We start from the raw sequence: 21,930 nt of genomic DNA on the forward strand, positions 1-21,930 counted from the left end.
CAGGGCGGTCTAATGGAACACCGCGTTGACGTGCGGTCCTGTCCCTGCAGCTGTCTGTGATCACCCTCAGAGAAGGGGGGTGGCACACAGGACTGGGCTGCCCCTCACCTGTGGGATAACCCTGGGTAAGTCGTTTTCTCACTCCCAGCTCTGTTTCCAATATTTAACAAAAATGCTGCAGACTGGGGCTTCCCTGGTGGCGCAGTGGTTAAGAATCCACCTGCCAATGCAGGGGACACGGGTTCGAGCCCTGGTCTGGGAAGATCCCACATGCCGCGGAGCAACTCAGACCATGCACCACAACTACTGAGCCTGCACTCTAGAGCCCGCAAGCCACAACTACTGAGCCCACGTGCCACAACTACTGAAGCCCGCGCGCTTAGAGCCCGTGCTCCGCAACAAGAGAAGCCACCGCAATGAGAAGCCTGTGCGCTCGCCGCAACTAGAGAAAGCCCGCGGGCAGCAGCAAAGACCCAACACAGCCAAAAATAAATAGATCAAAAAAAAATTTAAAATAAATAAAGTTAAAAAAATTTTTTAAAATGGTGTAGACTTCACGGTGTCCAGGTCCCTTATGATTCTTTTTTTTAAAAAATGAATTTATTTATTTTTGGCTGCATTGGGTCTTCAGGCAAGCAGAGGCTCCTCTTCCTTGTGGTGCCCACGGACTTTTCATTGCTGTGGCTTCTCTTGCTGCGGAGCACGGGCTCTTGAGCACAGGCTCAGTAGTTGTAGCATGTGGGCTTAGTTGTTTCGAGGTAGGTGGGATTTTTCCCGACCAGGGTTTGAACCCATGTCCCTTGTATTGGCAGGCGAATTCGTAACCACTGCACCACCAGGGACGCCCTCCCTCATGATTCTAAAATGAGGTTATACTGGCCTATCCATTCTCAGTTCTGCGTTTCTAACGGGTTGTGGAGGGCGCCGCAGACAAACTTACAGAGTGTGTTGCCATCCTTTCAGTATCTGCCAGCAACCACGAGGAGGTGGACAGTGTGTTTTCCACTGCAGTGATGACTTACGCAGATGGGTTCAGAAGCGCAACAGCACTACAGCACACCAGGGTTCAAGAACATGGTGGGCGCGACTTTGCCTGGGGCCGGGATGGGCTGGCGCGGCGCACACGTAAGGCTCTGCGAGGCAAAGGCCTGGGAGCGCGGCCGGGGAACGCAGGGCTGGAAGTCCAGCCTGCCGTCCAGCCCCGCGAGGCGGGGGCCCAACCAACGTTTCATCCCTTCGGACCTTGTTTTCCCGCCAACAAAGGGAGGGCAGAGAGCGACCGAGGGAAAGGCACTCTCTAGGCAGGCGCCCGAACGCACTGAGCCGATGGCGGCCCGGAACAGCTCGGCCCTGAGGGCGCGGGAGGGGCTCGAACCTGCGGTCCCAGTAGGAGTCTGGGATGCGCAGCGGCGGGGCGGAGGGCGGGCCCACGGCGATTGGTGCTCAGCCCTCCGCCGCCAGCCAATGGGAAGCGAGGGCGTCCCGGGGGCGGGGCAGAAGCCTCATCTTAAGGTCTGTGACGTGTCGCCATCGCCGCAGTTGCTCAGTTGACGCCGCGTGTACCGGGCTGACCTCCGAGGTATCGCCAGGTATCCGCGCAGGCGCCGCGGGGCCGGGGCTCGGGTGGGTTCCCGGCGCCCCGGGCCACGGCGGTTCGGGGGGCTGGCGTGGGCGGCTCCGGTCCCGGGTTTGGAGGGAGCCGGCTGAGGGGGCGTGCTGGGCCTTGACCGGCAGGCAGGCTCCGCCTCCGCAGCAGGTTTGCGCTGCCGGCGGTGGGCACTGGGGTATCGCGGGTCGGAGAGCAGCCGGCCCGCACGCAATCCGGGCGGGCAGGGGCGCGGCGCATCCCGGCAGGGAGCAGCGGGCGAGGGAGGCAGGGAGAGAGAGGCTGTAGATGTGGCACCTCCGCCTGCCCGAGCGGGCGGAGCCGGGCCGGCCCCTCGGCGCGCGGCCCATGGGGGCGGGCGCTCTGCTCTCCCGGCCCGCAGTTCACGAACCCGTGCCGCGGCCCCAGGGGCCCCGGGGTTTCTGCGCCTTGACCCTGAGCCTCTCGGGCGCCTCCGGGTTTCCGGGGAGGAAGCCTTTAGGGCGCCGGCGCGTGGGACCGGGGCTGTGGGCCCCGCGAGCACGCTGTGTTCCTGACGTCGGCCAGGAGAGCGCATTCTGGACACGCGGGACTGCTCAGTAAACGGTAAATTTTTGCCTCCGGGGGCGGCGCCGACTATCGAGACTGGGTTCGAGTCCTTCCGGGCAGCTCCTTGGCCCTGCAGCCTACCTGCCCATCTCTCCCCTCCCCCAACCTATCTTCTTTTCCCTTCCAGCCTTTGTCCAAATAAAAAAGTCAGAAGTAGAGCCTTACCTTACAGTAACGTGCAGGTTTAATTGCATGGTGTCAGGGGATTGGGGTCAACAGGGCTTTCAGCACGAAGACTTCCTCCCTCGAGTTTCTTTGCCAACAGCGCTGAGCATAAATTCTGGTTGATTTCATTGGGACACTTGTGCTCCGTGACCCACAGCCTCCTCCCTTTCTCACTGTATCTCTTACCTTCTTGGTGTTCAGTTTTACCTCTTTGATAAGGTGATAAATTAAGGCGGAAAAGACGGAGGAGTGACTTTGGAATGAAGTGGCTTTAAGAAATGACTAAACTCCAGGTTCTCAATTCTGAATCTTCGGATTTCTAAGAGTAAGAGTTTCTGTAGGTAAACTAGTTCTCTCAATTTGAATTTGGAGCTGTTCTTTAGGTATGTAATCCAAATTCTTCATCTTACTCATCTGAAAGAAACAACAGACTTCTTTCATTAAAACATCCTGGTACCGTCTTCAGAGAATCTAGTTCCTGATTATGAAAAAGGTCCAAGTAGGAACATAAAATCTTTTAATAAGAACAAGATTTAAATAATAAAGCTTATTGTTTTGGGTTTGCAGTTTTTCCATGGTGTTCAAGATAAGTTTTGAATCTGCTCCCCAAAAAACCCAGTATAACTTAAAAAAAAAATAAAGTTATTTATTTTTGGCTGCATTGGGTCCTTGTTGCTGCACACCGGCTTTCTCTAGTTGCGGCGAGTAGGGGCTACTCTTCATTGTGGTGTGCAGGCTTCTCATTGCGGTGGCTTCTCTTGTTGCGGAGCACGGGCTCTAGGTGCGTGGGCTTCAGTAGTTGTGGCACACAGGCTCAGTAGTTGTGGCACACGGGCATGTGGGATCTTCCCGGACCAGGGAGCGAACCGGTGTCCCCTGCATCAGCAGGCGGATTCTTAACCGCTGCGCCACCAGGGAAGTCCCAAACCCAGTATAACTTTTTTTTTTTTTTTTCAGTATAACTTTGAATGGTAAACATTCTTGAAAAGACGTTTTTTTCCTCAAAGAGGCTATATTTGTATTTCCACCCCCACTCTCTGCCTTTATTACAGTTACTTGTGGGCATATTTGATGCCCTTTCCTGAGTTCCTGGGGATGGGTGAAATCTACATTTAAAAATAGTGATGAGTGGATTTTGGAGGTGTGTGGAGGGAATGATCTAATGGAGCCAATCCTTTTTCAGTAGTAATGCTTAAGGTGTTTGCCGGTGGCGCACTTAAGCTGACTTTGAGCCAGATTATGTAAAAAAAAAAAAAAAAAAAAAAGGCCAAAAAACTTTTGTTGGCAGAACTTTCCAAAAAGGAGTGTACTTTTGAATGGTTGCCTCAAGAAAGGTAAATATTTGACAAATGTAGTAAAACCAAATTTATTCCTCAAGTGGAATATTTTAAGTGGCTTTTTGATGAATTTAATGCTGGTTTTTCTTTTAGAGTGATATAAAAAAATAGTATTTCATAAGTGTATGCTAAATTAACTCTTCAAAATGCAGCATTTTATGGAATTCTATTTTAGGTATGTTCTAGTATAGATAGGATGGATTAGATTGGCCAATAGTAGCTTGAAGAAGGACCTTGTTAATTGTATTACTGAAAACATTCAGTGTTAAAATTTTTGCTGTCAATAACAATTTGTCCTCTTCTCCAGGACCCGAGTGTGGGCCTAAGTTAAATGCACAGCCTGGAGTGAAATGATCTAATGAAGTGAACTCCTGATGGAAAGATCATTCTTGTTGATGTCATGCTAGCCTCCTGTTAGAGTTAGACTCAGCTCTGTCTGTTAGGAGTGGGTGATTTAATCATCTCTCTGGATGGCCTTGCTATTTGTCACTGCCTTGACTCCCTCGCAAGTCCTAAGTCTGTTTAGGAATGACCTTGTTTATTTGACAGACAAGGAATCCCCAAACCTGGGCTAGGTTCTGGGGATGCAAAGCGAATTTTATTACTGTCCTTTTAAGGAGCGTAGTAGGATTCTAGTAAGGGGACAGGTGTGAAAACAAGTGTCCTGAAGTGTTAGGGCCTGTGACAAAAATCTGTGCAAGGGTCCTGGGAGCCTTCAGAAGGTCTAATGTGGTAAATTCCCTAGGGAAGGGTGAAAAGCCAATGTGTATAGTTTTTATGCATAGAAAAATGTTAAAAGTTAATGGTTACCTCCTAAATATGGAACTGTAGATCATTTTCTTGTGTTTATAATTTTTTTTTTCAATAGAAAAAATTTTTTAGAAGAACAAAAGCTGCAGTTTAAAAAAGAAACCCTGGCACTGTTTTTTTTTTATATTGCAGAAATTGGCTAACTCCCTTATGAATTTAAGAGGGAACTAACTGAGTGGCTATTTTGTGCTAAGTTTCGTGCTCTAAAACGATCTCATTTAATCCTCAGTAATGGCCTTGAATGGCTTCAACTTCATTTTGCAAATGGGGACATTGAAGCTAAAAAAAAAATTGACAAAATCATCCAAATAGTTACTCTTAATAGCCTCAGCTAGAATTTACATCCTAATCTCCAAACGCTGAGGAGCTTACTCTCTCCTCTCCTGGTTTTCCAGGCCTTTCTGGAAGGGGAAATTGTTGATGTTGGCTGGTTTAAGCCCTCCTTAATTCTGTTCTAGTATTTCTTGTGTTGTGCCAGGCACAGTAACTTGAACCCAGAAGGTTTTGAATAGAAATGTGCCTACAGGGCCCTAGTGCATCTGATGCATCGGACAACAGGACCCCTCGAATTAAATATTCAGAGTTCACCTTAAAAACCTTAATTAAGCACGAGTATTAGTAATGTTTTGGATGTTACTCTTTTGTTAGTAAGTTGTAGTTTTATATATATATATATTATATATATATATAATATATATATATTTTTAAAATTTATTTATTTTTATTTATTTTATTTCTGGCTGCGTTGGGTCTTCATTGCTGTGCGCGGGCTTTCTCTAGTTGCAGCGAGCAGGGGCTACTTTTCTATGCCGTACGCATTCTTCTCTTTATGGTGGCTTCTCTTGTTGCAGAGCACGGGCTCCAGGCATGCAGGCTTCAGTAGCTGTGGCACGTGGGCTCAACAGTTGTGGCTCGTGGGCTCTAGAGCGCAGGCTCAGTAGTTGTGACGTGCAGGCTCGGTAGTTGTGTTGTGGCTCGCGGATTTTAGAGCGCAGGCTCAGTAGTTGTGGTGCACGGGCCCAGTGGCTCCGCGGCATGTGGGATCCTCCCGGACCAGGGCTCGAACCTGTGTCCCCTACATTGGCAGGCGGATTCTCAACCATTGCGCCACCAGGGAAGTTCACAGTGTAGTTATATTTTAATAAGACTGCCTGAACTTGGCATATAAATGGATATTTTGTCCCATTTCTTTTGCGAATGAGCTGAGCAAATGTGTAAAATGAAAATGTTGAATTTAGATAATTTCAAAGATTCCTTTCACTCACAATATTGTGTCAACCTGTTAATTAACTTAGAAGATGCTGTTTAGAGAGTTTTTAGTATTTTTTTAATACCTCTCTCTTTTTTAATTAAAAAAAAATTTTTTTAGTACCTCTCTGCCAGGTTCTAATGAAGTCACAGAGCTGTAGACCTTGATAGCAAAATCATAGAGAATAGTTTTTATTTTAGAATTTGACCCTGCCCCCTAGAAAGAGACGACATTTAAGACCTAATTGCTGTAATCCATCCAGGCTGCACTTCCAGGGGTAGTGACTTATGCCTTTCTTTTCACTACTCCCAGCTGAGCTGTTTGGCCACCTTCGCAATCTGTTTTCTCAAAGCTTCTCAAAACTCTTTCTTTTTCTCTTACTTTGGTTTTCTTTGTTGCTAAGCTTTCTCTTTGTCTAATGTGACAACCTAGGCAGACATTCAGTTTCATTTTTAATAACTTTTTCTGATAATAAATATGATTCTTTTTTTTATTGAATATAGTTGATTTACAGTGTTGTGTGATTATAAATGTAATTCTTGATCATTAGGAAACATGAAAAATATAGAACAGTAGAAAGGTAACCACAGTGAACTTCCTTGTGTATAGTATTTTTTGTAGAGTTGAACATGATTTTATTTTCTTCACTTAAACATATCCTAAAACATCTCTCCATGTCATTAAAAACTAGTGATTTTAAATGACAATATATTATGTATGTGATTATGTTGAGCCGTTCTCATATAGTTGAGCATCTTTTTTTTTTTTTTTTTAAAGATTGATTGATTGATTGGTTGATTGCTATGTTGGGTCTTCGTGTCTGTGCTAAGGCTTTCTGTAGTTGCGGCAAGCGGGGACCACTCTTCATTGCGGTGCGCGGGCCTCTCACTATCGTGGCCTCTCTTGTTGCGGAGCACAGGCTCCAGACGCGCAGGCTCAGTAATTGTGGCTCACGGGCCTAGTTGCTCCGCGGCATGTGGGATCTTCCCAGACCAGGGCTCGAACCGGTGTCCCCTGCATTAGCAGGCAGATTCTCAACCACTGCGCCACCAGGGAAGCCCCAAGCATCTTTTATGTATGAATGTTTTGCTACGTTCCTGAGTGTTTCTTTAGGATAGAATCTTGAGAGTGAAATTAGTGGTCTTAGAGCACAAACATTTCTAAGGCTTTTATTATGGTTACGGTTCTTTTCAGAAAGTGTTTCAGTTTAAAGTATATCTAAGTAGCTCTGTGTATTACTGCTAATTTGATCAAGGCAAAAATTAATGTGTTGTTTTAACTTTTTAGTTGGTCAAACAGAGCATTAATTCTTACTGAGTCTCTACTCAAGAAATAGACTTAAAATCAATGTTTTAGACTTAGTATTTTGGGGAAGTTCTGTGTAGTGTAACTAGAATTTTTGTATTTTTGCTAGCGGCTATCTCCAGTGTAATGATTCTTATGTAACATTTTTGTTGTTAATACATAATTCTTTTAAATAAAATCTGGTGGAAATTAGGGACCTTCTTCTTAAAAAAATGCACTTATGCATATAATTCTGCACTTTATTTCAGTAGTTATTGGACCCTCTGAAGACCGTCCCTGGATCTCAGGTTAAAAATCTGTATTCTAATCTGAACTGTGGGAAGAAGGGTTAGCTGGTGGGTCTTGGCAAACCAGAGTGCTGAATTTTGTGTAGCAGATTCCTGAACATACTGGATTTACTGGGTAGTGCCAAGTTGAAAGGGAAGCAAGCCAAACTCCAAGTATTAGGTTTTGCTAATTGGGCAGCTCAGACTGAGTGCTGGGAGATATTGCTTGGTCTGACGTGTCATTAATAGAGTTCTGTTGAAACATGAGTTAACTAGTCTTTTTAAAAAATAAGTATAGACATATTAAGTATGCCTAGTGTTTGGCAACTTTCCACTCATCTTGAATGTATCTTTAAAAAACATTCCCCCCTCCCCCGACATCATTGCTCTGTATTTCCCCCAATTTCCTTGTTATTCTTAGTTTCTTCTGTGGCTCAGTCTGTACTTCATGGCTTATTATGACTATTAATGGTTACGTAGCCGTGTGAAGCACTGTGGTGAGGGCTGCTTCTAGGGCTGGTGCTGGTGGGATGAGAGAAGCTATGCAGCTGAAATAATATATAAATAGATTTGAATAAATGCCAGTTTGCTCAGTGATATTTAGGATTTATTACTAAACTTTTTAGCTCGTTGTATCAACAGTTTGATGTTCTCTAGCTCCTAATTGCCTTTTTCTCATTTAAATAGTTGCTTTTGTGGTGCAGTTTTTTCTGGGGATTAATTTTATAGAAACAGCCATCCTAGCAGAGTAGATGGTTTCTCTTGGGAGTTGTACCTTTTCATCTCATATGTTTTGTTTTGTTTTTGGTCTGTTTCACTTAACTGTAAAAGCTCTTCAAAGGCTATTTGTTATAAATGAAAAAACTTTTTTCCCCATCTTTTTACCTTTCACCTTTGTTTATGATAATTTTGACCTATAGAAATTTTAGATAATTGTGGCTAAATAACTGATTTTACCTTTTGTAGTTTCTGTCTTTAAACTTAAAAAGCCTTTCCCATCCCCCAAGAAATCACTTTTTCCTCCCCACCCCTATTGTTTTTGCTTTAGGATGGTCCCTGTTATCTTTGTAGAAACCAAATTCTTCCCTAATTTTCTCACTCTTTACACAAGGGCCAAGTAGATATGCAAAGTAGTTCTCAGTCCCTCTGTCGCCTCCCCCATGACTACCCCCTGGGCAGCCGACTTCTCTGATTTGGTCTCTGCCGCCTCTGGGCTCTAATCTGCGATCCAGCTGAGAGAGTCTTACACCCCCGCATAAATACCTTTTGAATGGTTGTTCAGCTCTTTAGGCCCTGTGCTGTTCAGCCTTGCCTGACTGCCCCAGAGACCGTCAGGTGGTACAGAAGGGTGTTCGTGAAAAGTAAAAGCCCTTCTGCTTTTTATCGTTCTTGCTTGTTCTCTTAGACTTCTAGCCCGGAGCACTTTGTGCACATCCCACTTGTTGGGGTTTAATGTCAATGTTCATATACTTGTTCCCTTTGTTGGCCTTCAAGCTCCCCAAAGACAGTGGTTGTCTTAGTTCTCTTTTTTGTTTTTTCATTTTATTTTAGTTTTTTAATTAAAAATTTAAATACAATTTTTTTTTAAACTGTAAGGGCTAGCATTTTTTTAAAAAATAAATTTATTTATTTATTTTTGGGTGTGTTGGGTCTTCGTTTCTGTGCGAGGGCTTTCTCCAGTTGCGGCGAGCGGGGGCCACTCTTCATCGCGGTGCGCGGGCCTCTCACTATCGCGGCCTCTCTTGTTGCGGAGCACAGGCTCCAGACGCGCAGGCTCAGTAGTTGTGGCTCACGGGCCTAGTTGCTCTGCGGTATGTGGGATCCTCCCAGACCAGGGCTCGAACCCGTGTCCCCTGCATTGGCAGGCAGACTCTCAACCACTGCGCCACCAGGGAAGACCTAAATACAATTTTTAAAGGTTACTTTCCATTTACAGTTATCACCTTAGTTGTCTCTTTATTTTTCTGATTCTTTGGTAAATGTTCAACACATAGTTCATGAGTTGACATCTGTCTGCTCTTGGGAGGTTCTTATTCTCTACGCCTTCTCTTTTCTTTGGACAGGTTGGTGATATTCCTACTTGAAGGACATCATGTTTTCCAAACTAGCACGTTTGCAGACTGTTGCTGTCCTTCGTGGAGTTCATTCTTCAGTGGCTTCTGCTACATCGGTTGCAACTAAAAAAACAGTCCAAGGCCCTCCATCCTCTGATTACATTTTTGAACGGGAATCTAAATATGGTGCCCACAACTACCACCCTTTACCTGTAGCCCTGGAGAGAGGGAAAGGTATGTTCCAACCCTTCCCACCCCCGCCCCTTTTACTTGCTTTACATTTTTGTAGAAGTTGCTTTTATATTTTCTCACTATACATTTTTCCAGATGCATTTAATTTCTATATTGCAGATACGGTTAATTCAACATTTTTGAGTGTCTGGTGCTTGCTGTGTTAGGTACTATGGGGACTGCAGAGTCATGATGGGCCTTGCCAGGAGGGAATGTATGATACATAAAGAAAGTACTGGAATATTGCTGTCATTTTTTCCTTTAACTTTTATTTTGGCATAATTTTAGACTTAAAAGCTGCAACAGTAGTATCTAAATTTTTCTTTTACTCTTCACCCAGATTTCCCAAGCGCTAACCGTTTTACCACATTTGCTTAATCTTCTTTTTCTCTCCAGACACACATACGCAATACATTTTTTTTCCTTGAACTTGTTTGAGAGGAAGTTGCGGACATGATGCCTCCTTACCCCTAAATACTTAGTGTGCCTTTCCTGAAACACAAGGACTTTCTCTTACATAACAGAGTGTAATTATCAAGATCAGGAAATGAACATTGACATAGCACTATTCTCTAATCTACAGCCCTGATCCAGACTTCACTGGTTGTCCTGAGTAGCAAAAGAAAATCTCAGATCCTGGGTTGCATTCAGTTTTCAGGTCTGTTTAGTCTAATCCAGAACAATTCCTCAGTCTTTGTTTTCTTGACCTTGATATTTTTGAAGAGTACAGGCCAATAATTTTTAGTATAAACCTCAATTTGGGGTTGACTGGTCAGGTAGTGTCTGCCAGGCTTCTCCATTGTAAAGTTCTATTTTTCCCTTTTAAATGTCTTGTGGAGACATGATTTGAGACTGCAAATATCCTGTTACTCATCAAATTTTTGCTCCCACTTTTAGCATCCATTAATGATTCTTACCTGAATAAATGATTACTGATTGTTGCCAAATGGTGGTTTAATCCACATTTTGAAATAACAACCATAACCAAATAAAGCCAAAGTTTATTACTTAGCTTTTGGCCAGAAGATGATGCATAAGAGTATTAAACATTTTAATTATTTGCCTGTATTTTTTACTTGGGACCAGTACTGTAGTATAGATAAAGCTCCTTCTGAACAAATGAAAATCTAGGTTTATGTATTACAAAATTGGAAGCAGTTTGGTTTGCAAAAGTATTCTTTACTTACAGTAGCGGAGTGCAGTCTAGAATCTGACTGCCTGGGTTCGAGTCCTGGTTGATGTGTGCCAGCTGGGGCTAGTTATAATCTAAGCACCTACTCTGTACTACAGGGATGGTAACACTCATAGGGGGTTTTTGATGAGATAAGGGACAAAAGCACCTACCACAGTATGTTAAGTACATGGTAAAAATTAGGTGTTAAGCCCCTAATACATTTTAATATCTATGATCAACTTAAAAAAATTGTTGTAAAATGTACATGACATAAAATTTACCATTTTAACCATGCAGTTCAGTGGCATTAAGTACATGTACAACGTTGTACAACTATCACCTCTAGCTCGTCCTAGAAGTTTTTTTATTATCCCAAAAGGAAACCCCATACACATTAAACAGTCACTCCCCATTCCTTCCTTCCCCTAGAACCTGGCAGCTACTAATCTGTTCTCTGTTTCTATGGATTTGCCTATTCTGGATATTTCATATGAATGGAATCAGACAATATGTGACCTCTTGTGTCTGGCTTCTTTCACTTAGCACAATGTTTTCAAGGTTTATCCATGTTGTAGCATGCATTAGTACTTCATTGCTATTTATGGTTGAATTATATTCATTTTATGGATACACCACATGTTTGTCCATTCATCAGTTGATGAATGTTTGGGTTGTTTCCACCTTTTGGCTATTTCGAATACTGCTGCTGTGAGCATTGGTGTACACATTTCTGTTTGAACACCTGTCTTCCACTTCTTTTTTTTTCCCCTTCTTCCTAGGAGTGGGATTGCTGGGTCATATGGTAGTTTATGTTTAACTTGTTGAGGAACCACCAAACTGTTTTCAACAGCTCTTGCACCATTTACATTCCAACTAGTGATATATGAGAGTTTCAATTTCTCCACATCCTTGTCAATTATTCTTGTTTTCCTTTTTAAGAAAATAACCATCCTAGTGGGCGTAAAATGCTATCATTGTGGTTTTGGTTTGCATTTCTCTAATGACTGATGATATTCAGCATCTTTTCATGTGCTTGTTGGTCATTTGTATACCTTCTTTGGAGAAATGTCCGTTCAGGTTCTTTGCCCATTTTTTAATTGGGTTGTATGTCTTGTTGTTGAGTTGTAGGAGTTCTGGATACTAGATCCTTATTAGATAGATATATGATTTGGAAATATTTTTTCCCATTCTGTTGGTTTTTACAGTCAACCAATTGTGATTTTTATGTTATGCATAACTTCTTCCTTTAAATTCCAGCTTTAAATTCCAAACTTCAGTTTTCCAGGAATAAAGGTTCCAGTTTTCCAGGAATAAAGGTTTCACTCCAGAGTTATAAAATCTCTTCTTGTTATGCGGTTTTTTTTTTTAATGGTGTTTTTTTGTTTTTATATTTATTTATTTAATTAATTAATTTGGTTGTGCCGGGTCTTTGTTGCAGCAGGCGGGCTCCTTAGTTGCAGCTCGTGGGCTTACTTAGTTGTGGCATGGGAACTCTTAATTGTGGCATGCGTGTGGGATCAAGTTCCCTGACCAGGGATTGAGCCCCGGCCCCCTGCATTGGGAGCTCGGAGTCTTAACCACTGTGCCACCAGGGAAGTTCCTTGTTATGCTGGTTTTGTTAAGTGTGTAATTTGAAGCTGGGCAGATACAATATAATTCCTTATAAACCAAAGTTTATTATGCTTGAGCTAAAACATGCCTTAACCACAATTCTATGTTAACTAAAGGTTCATATGTAGATATTCAGAGGGCTGGCTAGCAGTCTTAGTCTTTTTTTTTTTTTTTTTGTTCCCCGACCAGGAATCTAACCCGTGCCCCCTGCAGTGGAAGCGCAGAGTCTTAACCACTGGACCTCCAGGGAAGTCCCTGGCTAGCAGTCTTAGTCTTTGAACTTTATGTAATGTAGTCATTTTTCTGGAGTTATTTTCCTTATATATTTTAGGTATTTATGTATGGGATTTAGAAGGCAGAAAATATTTTGACTTTCTGAGTGCCTACAGTGCTGTCAACCAAGGGCATTGTCATCCAAAGATTGTGAATGCTTTGAAAAGTCAGGCGGACAAATTGACCTTAACATCTAGGGCCTTCTACAACAATGTGCTCGGTGAATACGAAGAGTATGTCACCAAACTTTTCAACTACCACAAAGTTCTTCCCATGAATACAGGTAAATACTTTCTTTTTTTTTTTTGTTAAATAGCCGAGAAAATCTTATAATTTTCCGATAGTTTAAAACATTTTTTAAAACTGAGAGATGTTCTCTTTTGGTAGGAGTGGAGGCTGGAGAGACTGCTTGCAAACTTGCTCGTAGATGGGGATATACCGTGAAGGGGATCCCGAAATACAAAGCAAAGATTGTTTTTGCAGGTATGTGAAATTCACCATTAACTGCTGTGATCGAAACGTTCAATATCAGTTACCATTTTAATTTACTGATGAAATATTTCAGATGTGTTTGCTTCATGTATGTTAATTGTTGAATGTTTCATAAAAATGGAAGGATTTCCTTTTCTTGGGTTTATTTCCAAGTATTTCTTCATATGTGGGATTTTTCTCTCCGAAATAACTCCCTACTCCTCCCTCCCTAAAATGAGTGACTGTATGATTTGTTTCCCATCTGCTTATCTGATTTTTTTCATAGCAGTTTTCTGGTTAATTAGACGGCCTTGCTGATGGAGCACTTTTGTGAGGTTGTTGACGTTGGGTTGTGTTCAGGTGGGGCCGTGTCCTAGGTATGATCCGATGATTGAATCTTAGTATTTGAGGATTACTGTATCATGTCATTAGAAGCTGCTGGAAGAGGAGGGCTGGAGTTGCCCTGGGTATATTTCCGTGAATGGTTGAGAGGAATGACTTGAATTCTGATTGGGGAGACCAGCAGTTAATCCAGATTATCCATATAGACTGACTTTGGGGATCTTGATAATGATGGTCAATGGATAGGTTCTGACTTTTTTTTAAAGCTCTGATTTTAATTGTTTAAAACATAAAGTATGGGTAAGTTTGTCACTGCACATGGTCAAGATTCATTTTTGTGATGGTTGAAATCATTAAATATTTTGCCTTGGGGATACACGCAGTTAAATTTTATAAACCCCATAATATAACAGAATCCAGAGTTCATCTAATGGCCAGCCGTAGTTGGTGTTTGGGGGTGGGGGTGACAGATTCCTGTTTCCGAAGTCTCTGTGGTCTGCCATTTTGGAATCTTGTGCCTTAGTTGTAGGACAACAAAGCTGTCTCTTGCAAACAAAAATGGCATTCCTGGTGATTTCGTTCTTACAGACTGTGTCCAGTCTCTCTCACATTAGCACAGGGTGCAAAGGTGTTTCACCCAGGTGTTGAAAGAAGCTGGTGAGACAGTGGGTGGAGACAGAAGACTGTCCCCAGCTGCACGTCCCTTATACTGCAGGGTAAGCTGCGGGGCGTGAGACTCCTGAGGCCGATGCAGGAGAGCAAATAGGCTTATGGTCTAGTGTAGTGTGCGTTTTGTCTTAAGTCTGGGCAGAATCAATATGCTGTTGCTTGTGGACAAGGCAAGTGGGGATTATTCGTAGTACTCATAGCTGAGAGAGGCTTTGCAAGGGTAGTATTTATGGATGCTTTGAAGCCAACTTAGAATAATTCAGTACTGGGTTATTTGAGTTGCTGCTGGCAGAAGTGGTGGGAAGATACTAAAAAACAAAACAAAACACAACACGTGGGAGACCCTCCAAGCCTCTCTTATTCTACTGTTTCTTTTCTTCCTTGGGTTTAACCACATCGCACTTATGTTGTGCATTTGCTTCACTAGTTTACGTTGAGGTGTTTCTTCCCTATTAGCATAGAAGCTCCTTGAGGGCAGGGAGCTTGCCAGTCGTCATTCTACCCCTGACACCTAGAACAGTGCCTGACATTATTAATCAGTCCTCAAATTATTAATGAAATAAATTAATGGGTAAAAATTGTTCCTGAACAGGGGCAGATGTCTGTCTTTTAGCACATAACAACTTATAACAGCAAGGAAGGCAAATTGAAAGTGTTCGGACTGCTTGAGGATATTCTATCCAAATGAAATTTAAAATTCATTCTATTGAATAGCCTGTAGTGTTGGATTTTTAAAAGGAAAACTGCCAATTCTCTATGAAGGGTAGTCTCTTTCTCATATCGCTATAATAAATGTGTCTAGAAAAGCCATCTCTAGAAAAACATGCATTGAATGCTTCACTTGTTAGGGTTTGGGATTACTGAAAGAAAAGACAAATACCTATCCTTAGGGGCTATATATTACACTTCCGAGGCTCAGTAGAGAAGTGCCTAAAATAGTAATTGCAAGGCCAGATCTCAGTCATATGAACCAGGGTGTTTAGTATCAGATTTTGTTTAAACAAATGAGCTCACTGGAGGCTCTCTAAAGCAAACCCTTGCTTTTTTGAAAATCAAGATTCTTAGGGCATTTTGGGCGGAACAGTGCTTATTACATTGGGGGGTTTGATTGAAATAATGACTGTTTATTTCTTCTTTCTAGCTGGAAACTTTTGGGGTAGAACATTGTCTGCTATCTCCAGTTCCACAGACCCAACCAGTTACGATGGTTTTGGACCATTTATGCCAGGTTTCGAAATCATTCCATATAATGATCTGCCTGCTCTTGAGGTACTTCATTTAGCATCATGGTGCTTTAGTTCATAGTAAATAGAACTTAAATTTGTTGAATGTATGAATTAAAAACAGATATATGATTGTACTGAGAATCTGTTGTATTAGAGTTAGAGTCACACTTGTTCTCTGTAATGGTCAGTTAGTTTCCAAGTTTCCAACATGGGGAAACCAGGTTCTGTGGTCTAATCCTGACAACAAACTAACCACTTTAGATTTATCTCCTGCATAAGTATTAACTTGGGTATTACCCGTTAATTACTTTAATAGACAAAATAAGCAGTTTTCAGCCATTCAGCCAGCTTTTTAAAATTATGCAGTGGAAGAATTGTACAGTAAAAAGATACACTTTTAATGTATCTATTTAATTTTTTTTTTTTTTTTTTTTGGCTGCGTGGCTTGTGGGATCTTATTTCCCTGACCAGGGATCAAACCTGTGCCCCCCTGCAGTGGAAGCAAAGAGTCTTAACCCCTGGACCACCAGGGAATTCCCTTTAATGGCTTTTTAAAAAACCACTTTCATTATTATTATTTTTTAAATTTTATAAATTTATTTATTTATTTATTTATTTTTGGCTGTGTTGGGTCTTTGTTGCTGCGTGCAGGCTTTCTCTAGTTGTGGCGAGCAGGGGCTACTCTTCGTTGCGGTGCATGGGCTTCTCATTGCAGTGGCTTCTCTTGTTGCTGAGCATGGGCTCTAGGCGCACAGGCTTCAGTAGTTGTGGCACGTGGGCTCAGTAGTTGTGGCTCACGGGCTCTAGAGCGCAGGCTCTGTAGCTGTGGCGCATGGGCTTAGTTGCTCCGCAGCATGTGGGATCTTCCCGGACCAGGGCTCCAACCCGTGTCCCCTGCATTGGCAGGCGGATTCTTAACCACTGTGCCACCAGGGAAGTCCCTCATTAGCTTTTATTTACAGTACATTTAAGTATATATTAGAAAATAAAGGATGGAGTAGCTTAAAGCTGACGTATTTAGAGCTTTTGGTAATTGAATGTCAGTCAGAAAAGTTATACTTTGGGGGCTTCCCTGGTGGCGCAGTGGTTGAGAATCTGCCTGCTAATGCAGGGGACACGGGTTCGCGCCCTGGTCTGGGAAGATCCCACATGCCGCGGAGCAACTAGACCCGTGAGCCACAACTACTGAGCCTGCGCGTCTGGAGCCTGTACTCTGCAACAAGAGAGGCCACGATAGTGAGAGGCCCGCGCACCGCGATGAAGAGTGGCCCCCGCTTGCCACAACTAGAGAAAGCCCTAGCACAGAAACGAAGACCCAGCATAGCAATCAATCAATCAATCAATCAATAAAACTTTAAAAAAAAAAAGTTATACTTTGAAGCCAGAATATAAGTTAGTGTGAAAACTTTATTTGCACACTTATTCTTAGTGGGAAAATATGCGCATTATGTGATTTCAGATTTCCACATAGGTTTGAAAGGAAGTTACTGAAAACATTTTCATGCTGTTTTTGTAGCGTGCACTTCAGGACCCAAACGTTGCCGCGTTCATGGTGGAACCAATTCAGGGTGAAGCAGGCGTTGTTGTTCCAGATCCAGGGTACCTTGTGGGCGTGCGAGAGCTCTGCACCCAGCACCAGGTCAGCCACCTGCGCACCTGCCCACCTGCCTGCCTCTCTTAGGGTTTGGCCAGTAGGATAAATGCGAAGATTACATTACCTCTCCACTAGAGGGAGACTTCATTCTAAGAGCTGCAGAAATTTCTAGTGGTGATAGAACTTTCTAGCAGCAGGCTGCAAAGAAGCTGACTTAATACTGGCTGGGCCCTGGCAGAGCTGCAGACTTCTGGGCCCTAAGCACGGTTCCTTCCTCTCTGCTCCGGCAACCTGTACTCTGATCCTTCTCAAACCCTCTGTCGTATCCCTTTGCTCCAGAATTTAAGCTCTCTCTCCCTCTTTACTAATAAATGTTGTGGAATAAACAAGGGAATTTATTCCCAGAGAGTAGTTTTGTTCAGAAACCCCCCACAAAACCCTTTGCCTAAGTGCCTCACCCCTTTGTAGAACAGTGCAGATGGGCCTCTGGGGACTGAGTGGCCTGACACAGGGAATAACTGTGTGTCTACAGGGTTTTCACAGGACACTCTTGAAGTTGTGTGGGTCATTAAAATGTTTTCACAAATCTGAGGGGATGTCAGAATGATAGATTTGTGCAGGGAAGAGTAAAATAAAGATCACTATTTCCCTATGGAAATGAAAATGATAATTAATGCTGTTTTGTTATTTTCCAATAGGTTCTGTTTATTGCTGATGAAATACAGACAGGGTTGGCCAGAACTGGTAGATGGCTGGCTGTTGATCACGAAAATGTCAGACCTGATATGGTCCTTCTAGGAAAGGCACTTTCTGGTGGTTTATACCCTGTAAGTCCAATGTTCAGCCTCCCTTTCTCTTCCCTATTCTCATGAATCCTTAAGATATTTTTGCATTAGCCGACTGTGGCAATAGTGCCTTTCTGATGGTTTGGTTTTACTTAGTGTGATATATATATAGGTCACCTGGAATACATGTAATAAAAACATTTCAGAGTTCCATGGGGTGACCCACTTAGTTATTTTAACTGAAGAATTGAGTGTGCCTTGGGATTTGCTCTGCTGCATTTGTTTTGGATGGAAACATTTTATCCCAAAAGTACTCCTGTAGACCTTTATGCTTTTTCCCATGGTTCAGAGACATACTCTTACTAATTGTTTAAAACCATGACTGATTAATGTAGAGATTGGAAAAAATTAATGTTTAACTGTAATTCTTTTCTTGGGTTTGCTATTCAGAGCCAACAGTTGGTATGGACTAAAGGGCTCTGAATATATAGTGCAGAACATTGTTTTCTAAACAGTTAAACAAAGCATTTCACCTTGAGAGGGGAAAGAATTCTAAAGTATATCACTGCAGAAATAGCTTTCTTCTTTTAGTTCCAAAATGCTATTCTGTGCCATTGAAGTGTGGCCTGATGTGCTTGGAACGTGTTAGGGCATCACTCAGTTTGTCACTGCTAGTTAAGGTGGCAGATGTGTAGCACTTGTTGGTGGAAAGTTTATGTCAAATTTAGTATCAGCTTCATAAATATTTGTGTTCCTGGTAAGAATAAGAAGAGTTCATCTGAGAAAAGACTGGGTCAGCGCTGAAGTGTCTGTCTTTCAGGTATCCGCAGTGTTGTGTGACGATGAAATAATGCTGACCATTAAACCAGGGGAACATGGTTCAACGTACGGTGGCAATCCACTGGGCTGCCGAGTGGCCATCGCGGCCCTGGAGGTAAAAACTGATTGCAGCTCTGCAGTAGCTAGTCCTCGAGGTAGCATTGAAGTGCCTTTTAGGTTTGAGCCCACTGGTGTGATAAGAAATGTAATAAGATTGCCGAGTATTACAGAACATGAAGTATAGAGGAAAGGGTTTAGGGGCAAGGCATTCTCAAAAAGTAATTTAACCTTGGCCTAGTAGACGGGAATCCTCCGGGGGCTTCCCAGGTTTGCAGTCTCCTGGGGCTTTTGGCCCGTAGGCCCTGGCCTGTCCACACAGAACTCTCACTCTGTGACCGGGCCTGGCCTGTGAAGCCTCTGGCTTAGCACATGTGGCTTTTTGTTTTTGTTGTTGTTCAAGTGTGGATTTGAATGCTTTTAGACTTATTCCTCAAGTGCCTACAAAAGGCATAAAATTATTATCTCTGAGGATGGACTTTTTAGGGAAAAAAACAAAGGGAACTCTATTGCAGTTAAAAAGTTAAAGTATATTTAGTCCATTGATTTATTCACCTAAGAAGAAAATATATCAGTTGCATTAAACAAATTTTAATCCTTATTTTGCCACAGAATCAGATTGATTATGGGTTTACTAAAGCAAGGCTCTGTCTGAGCTAGCGTATGTCAGATGATTAGAAATCAAACTGGTATAGGCTTTGCAAAATAAAAATGAAAGTTAAGTTACTCTGGTCTATCTATCTATCTATCTATCTATTTATTTATCTATTTATCTATTTATTTATTTATGGCTGTGTTGGGTCTTCGTTTCTGTACGAGGGTTTTCTCTAGTTGTGGCAAGCGGGGGCCACTCTTCATCGCGGTGCGCGGGCCTCTCACTATCGCGGCCTCTCTTGTTGCGGAGCACAGGCTCCAGACGCGCAGGCTCAGTAGTTGTGGAGCACGGGCTTAGTTGCTCCGCGGCATGTGGGAACTTCCCAGACCAGGGCTCGAACCCGTGTCCCCTGCATTAGCAGACAGATTCTCAACCACTGCGCCACCAGGGAAGCCCCGCTCTGGTCTTTATCTGATCACGTTCTCCCTGTGCTTATAGTCCACATTCCCCTCCAAAGAATAACGTAAAAGAAAAGGCAGTCTTAACATTTGTGTAATTTCTCTTCAAACATAGGTTTTGGAAGAAGAAAACCTTGCTGAAAATGCAGAGAAAATGGGTGTCATCTTGAGAAATGAACTCATGAAGCTACCTTCTGATATTGTAACGGCTGTAAGAGGAAAAGGATTATTAAATGCTATTGTTATTAGAGAAACCAAAGGTACGGAGACAAAATATTTTACAAGATATTACTGTTATAGGAAGAGCTCAAAACACGTTTGGTATTTTATCTGGTCGTTGGTTTCCTCTGTTTGAAACTGTTGACTGGCCTCCTATTGACCAAGTCTTTTAAGCTCTGCCTAATACTCTTATTACCTGATTTATATTAATGGTCTTAAAAATATAGCTCTTTCCTACGTGAAGGCACATATAACTAATTTCACCTATTTTCCTTTCTTTAAGTCATTTGTTATTCTGCCTTAGGTTATTTATGCAGTTCTTGGAGATTTCAGTTTATTTTCTGTTAGGAAGTCTGCACAGAGCACTTTGCAGTCCCGTTTCCTCTTCGCTCTCCTTTCCTCACTCACTTTCGTACTTTGCATATCAGTAGAGGTAGTAGGAGCAGGAGTGATAATAGGAATGATGATGATGATGTTGATAATAAAAATAACCCCAGCTGCCACTTAACTGAGTGTTTAGTGTCTAACACATCATTTCTAATCCTTAAGCGTTCCTTGCTGGATTTTCTTGCCCTAACCCTTCCTTTTAAAGCAGTGATTTTAACCTTGACTGCATTTTAGAATCATCTGGGGAGCTTTTTAACAAATTAATCCAAGCCTAGCCTCACTGCAGAGATATGGATTTGATGGGTCTGGAGTGGGGCCCAGACACTGGCCGCGGCCCTTTCGGTGATTCTGATGCAGCCGGGGTTGAGGGTCGTGAGAGTCAAAATGATGAGAGTCTAGTTCTGCCAGCTCAGAAAGCAAATCCAGGTTAGGAATGTGTAGTGTTCACTGCGTTTTGAGTATTGCTTATTCTATGCCAGTTAGTTATCTGTGTCATACCCCAGTTCTTTTTGTATTGGTTCCTCGTGTAATTAATTACATCTGCCTTAGCATGTAAGTTTTTTGCTAGGTCTTTTTCACTTACGAAGAACTAACAAAAACCATGTCTAATCATACCATTCAGACCACTGCTGAAAAATAACTTCGTTTTTAAGAGTAAGAACAAAGCAAGCTTGCAACTCAGAGCTGCGTTTCTTGAGTTAGGTACTGGGAATTCTGTTTTGCCAGGCTGCCCTTGCCCATGCACGCTGCAAGGGAATGTTTCAACGTTTATCTTGGATCAGCATACAAGTTTGACGGTTTTTCTTTAGATTATGATGCTTGGAAGGTGTGCCTGCGACTTCGAGATAATGGACTTCTGGCCAAGCCAACCCACGGTGATATCATCAGGTTTGCACCTCCACTTGTGATCAAGGAGGATGAGATTCTGGAGGCCGTGGAAATCATTAACAAGACCATCTTGTCTTTCTGAGGGTGACAGTTTTCAGTGGTGCCTGGGAGCCAGCTGGAGACAGGCAGTTCATAAAGCTCTGCGTTTCTGCACTTAATGCAGGCATATTCCACTCCCCCATGTCAAGGGCTTTTTAAAAAATATGTTTTTCAGTTCATACATAATAGAATGACATTTATAAACGTGCAGTTTGCTGTGTAACGTAAATAAGAGAATGTCCTGGCATCTTATATTCGATTAAGTGTGTGTTTGTGTGTGTGTGTGTGTGTGTGTGTGTGTGTGTGTGCGCGTGTGCGCGCTTTCTAAGGTGAGATGCATCTATATAGACAGCCTTTTAATCAAGCCCCTCAGCATAATTTATATATGTTTTAATAATTTCCTTGCTGGTATAAATTGTATTTGGAAAAAGTTATAGGAGAGTATTGCATAGAAGATTAGCTTAACCTCATAAAGTTGAGTCATAGTCATTGAATTTAGGAAGGATTAATGGTTAAGCTTATATAAAATACTAGATTTAAGTAAACACCGTATTGGCTAGCACCAAGATGTATTCTATGAATGTCATTACTTTGAATTAAGAATTATTGTTTAACATTCCTGATTATGTTTTAAGTGTTTGATATAATTTGTATAAAGTGTTTATTTTCAGTGTTTCTTTAAATTTAAAATAAAGCTCATATTTAAAATGTC

The 21,930-nt window shown here is 42.4% G+C and overlaps 1 protein-coding gene across 4 annotated transcripts; it reads left to right on the top strand.

Moving 5' to 3' along the window:
* The first annotated feature begins 1,477 nt into the window (after positions 1-1,477).
* Positions 1,478-21,930, top strand: OAT (ornithine aminotransferase). Of its 4 annotated transcripts, none has more exons than XM_082424341.1 (10): positions 1,478-1,589; positions 9,390-9,614; positions 12,728-12,952; positions 13,057-13,152; positions 15,293-15,420; positions 16,894-17,016; positions 17,670-17,798; positions 18,577-18,690; positions 19,801-19,945; positions 21,101-21,930. In XM_082424341.1, the coding sequence occupies exons 2-10, from the start codon at positions 9,419-9,421 to the stop codon at positions 21,259-21,261; spliced, it is 1,317 nt and encodes a 438-aa protein (XP_082280467.1). In that variant the 5' UTR covers positions 1,478-1,589; positions 9,390-9,418; the 3' UTR covers positions 21,262-21,930. The 4 variants fall into 4 exon arrangements, with proteins under 4 accessions (XP_082280467.1, XP_082280470.1, XP_082280469.1 ...); XM_082424344.1 differs by having other exon boundaries at positions 1,513-1,579; XM_082424343.1 differs by lacking the exon at positions 1,478-1,589 and adding an exon at positions 1,600-1,623.

This window comes from Balaenoptera physalus (assembly GCF_965194825.1).
Source record: "Balaenoptera physalus genome assembly, chromosome: 14".
Taxonomy (NCBI): domain Eukaryota; kingdom Metazoa; phylum Chordata; class Mammalia; order Artiodactyla; family Balaenopteridae; genus Balaenoptera; species Balaenoptera physalus.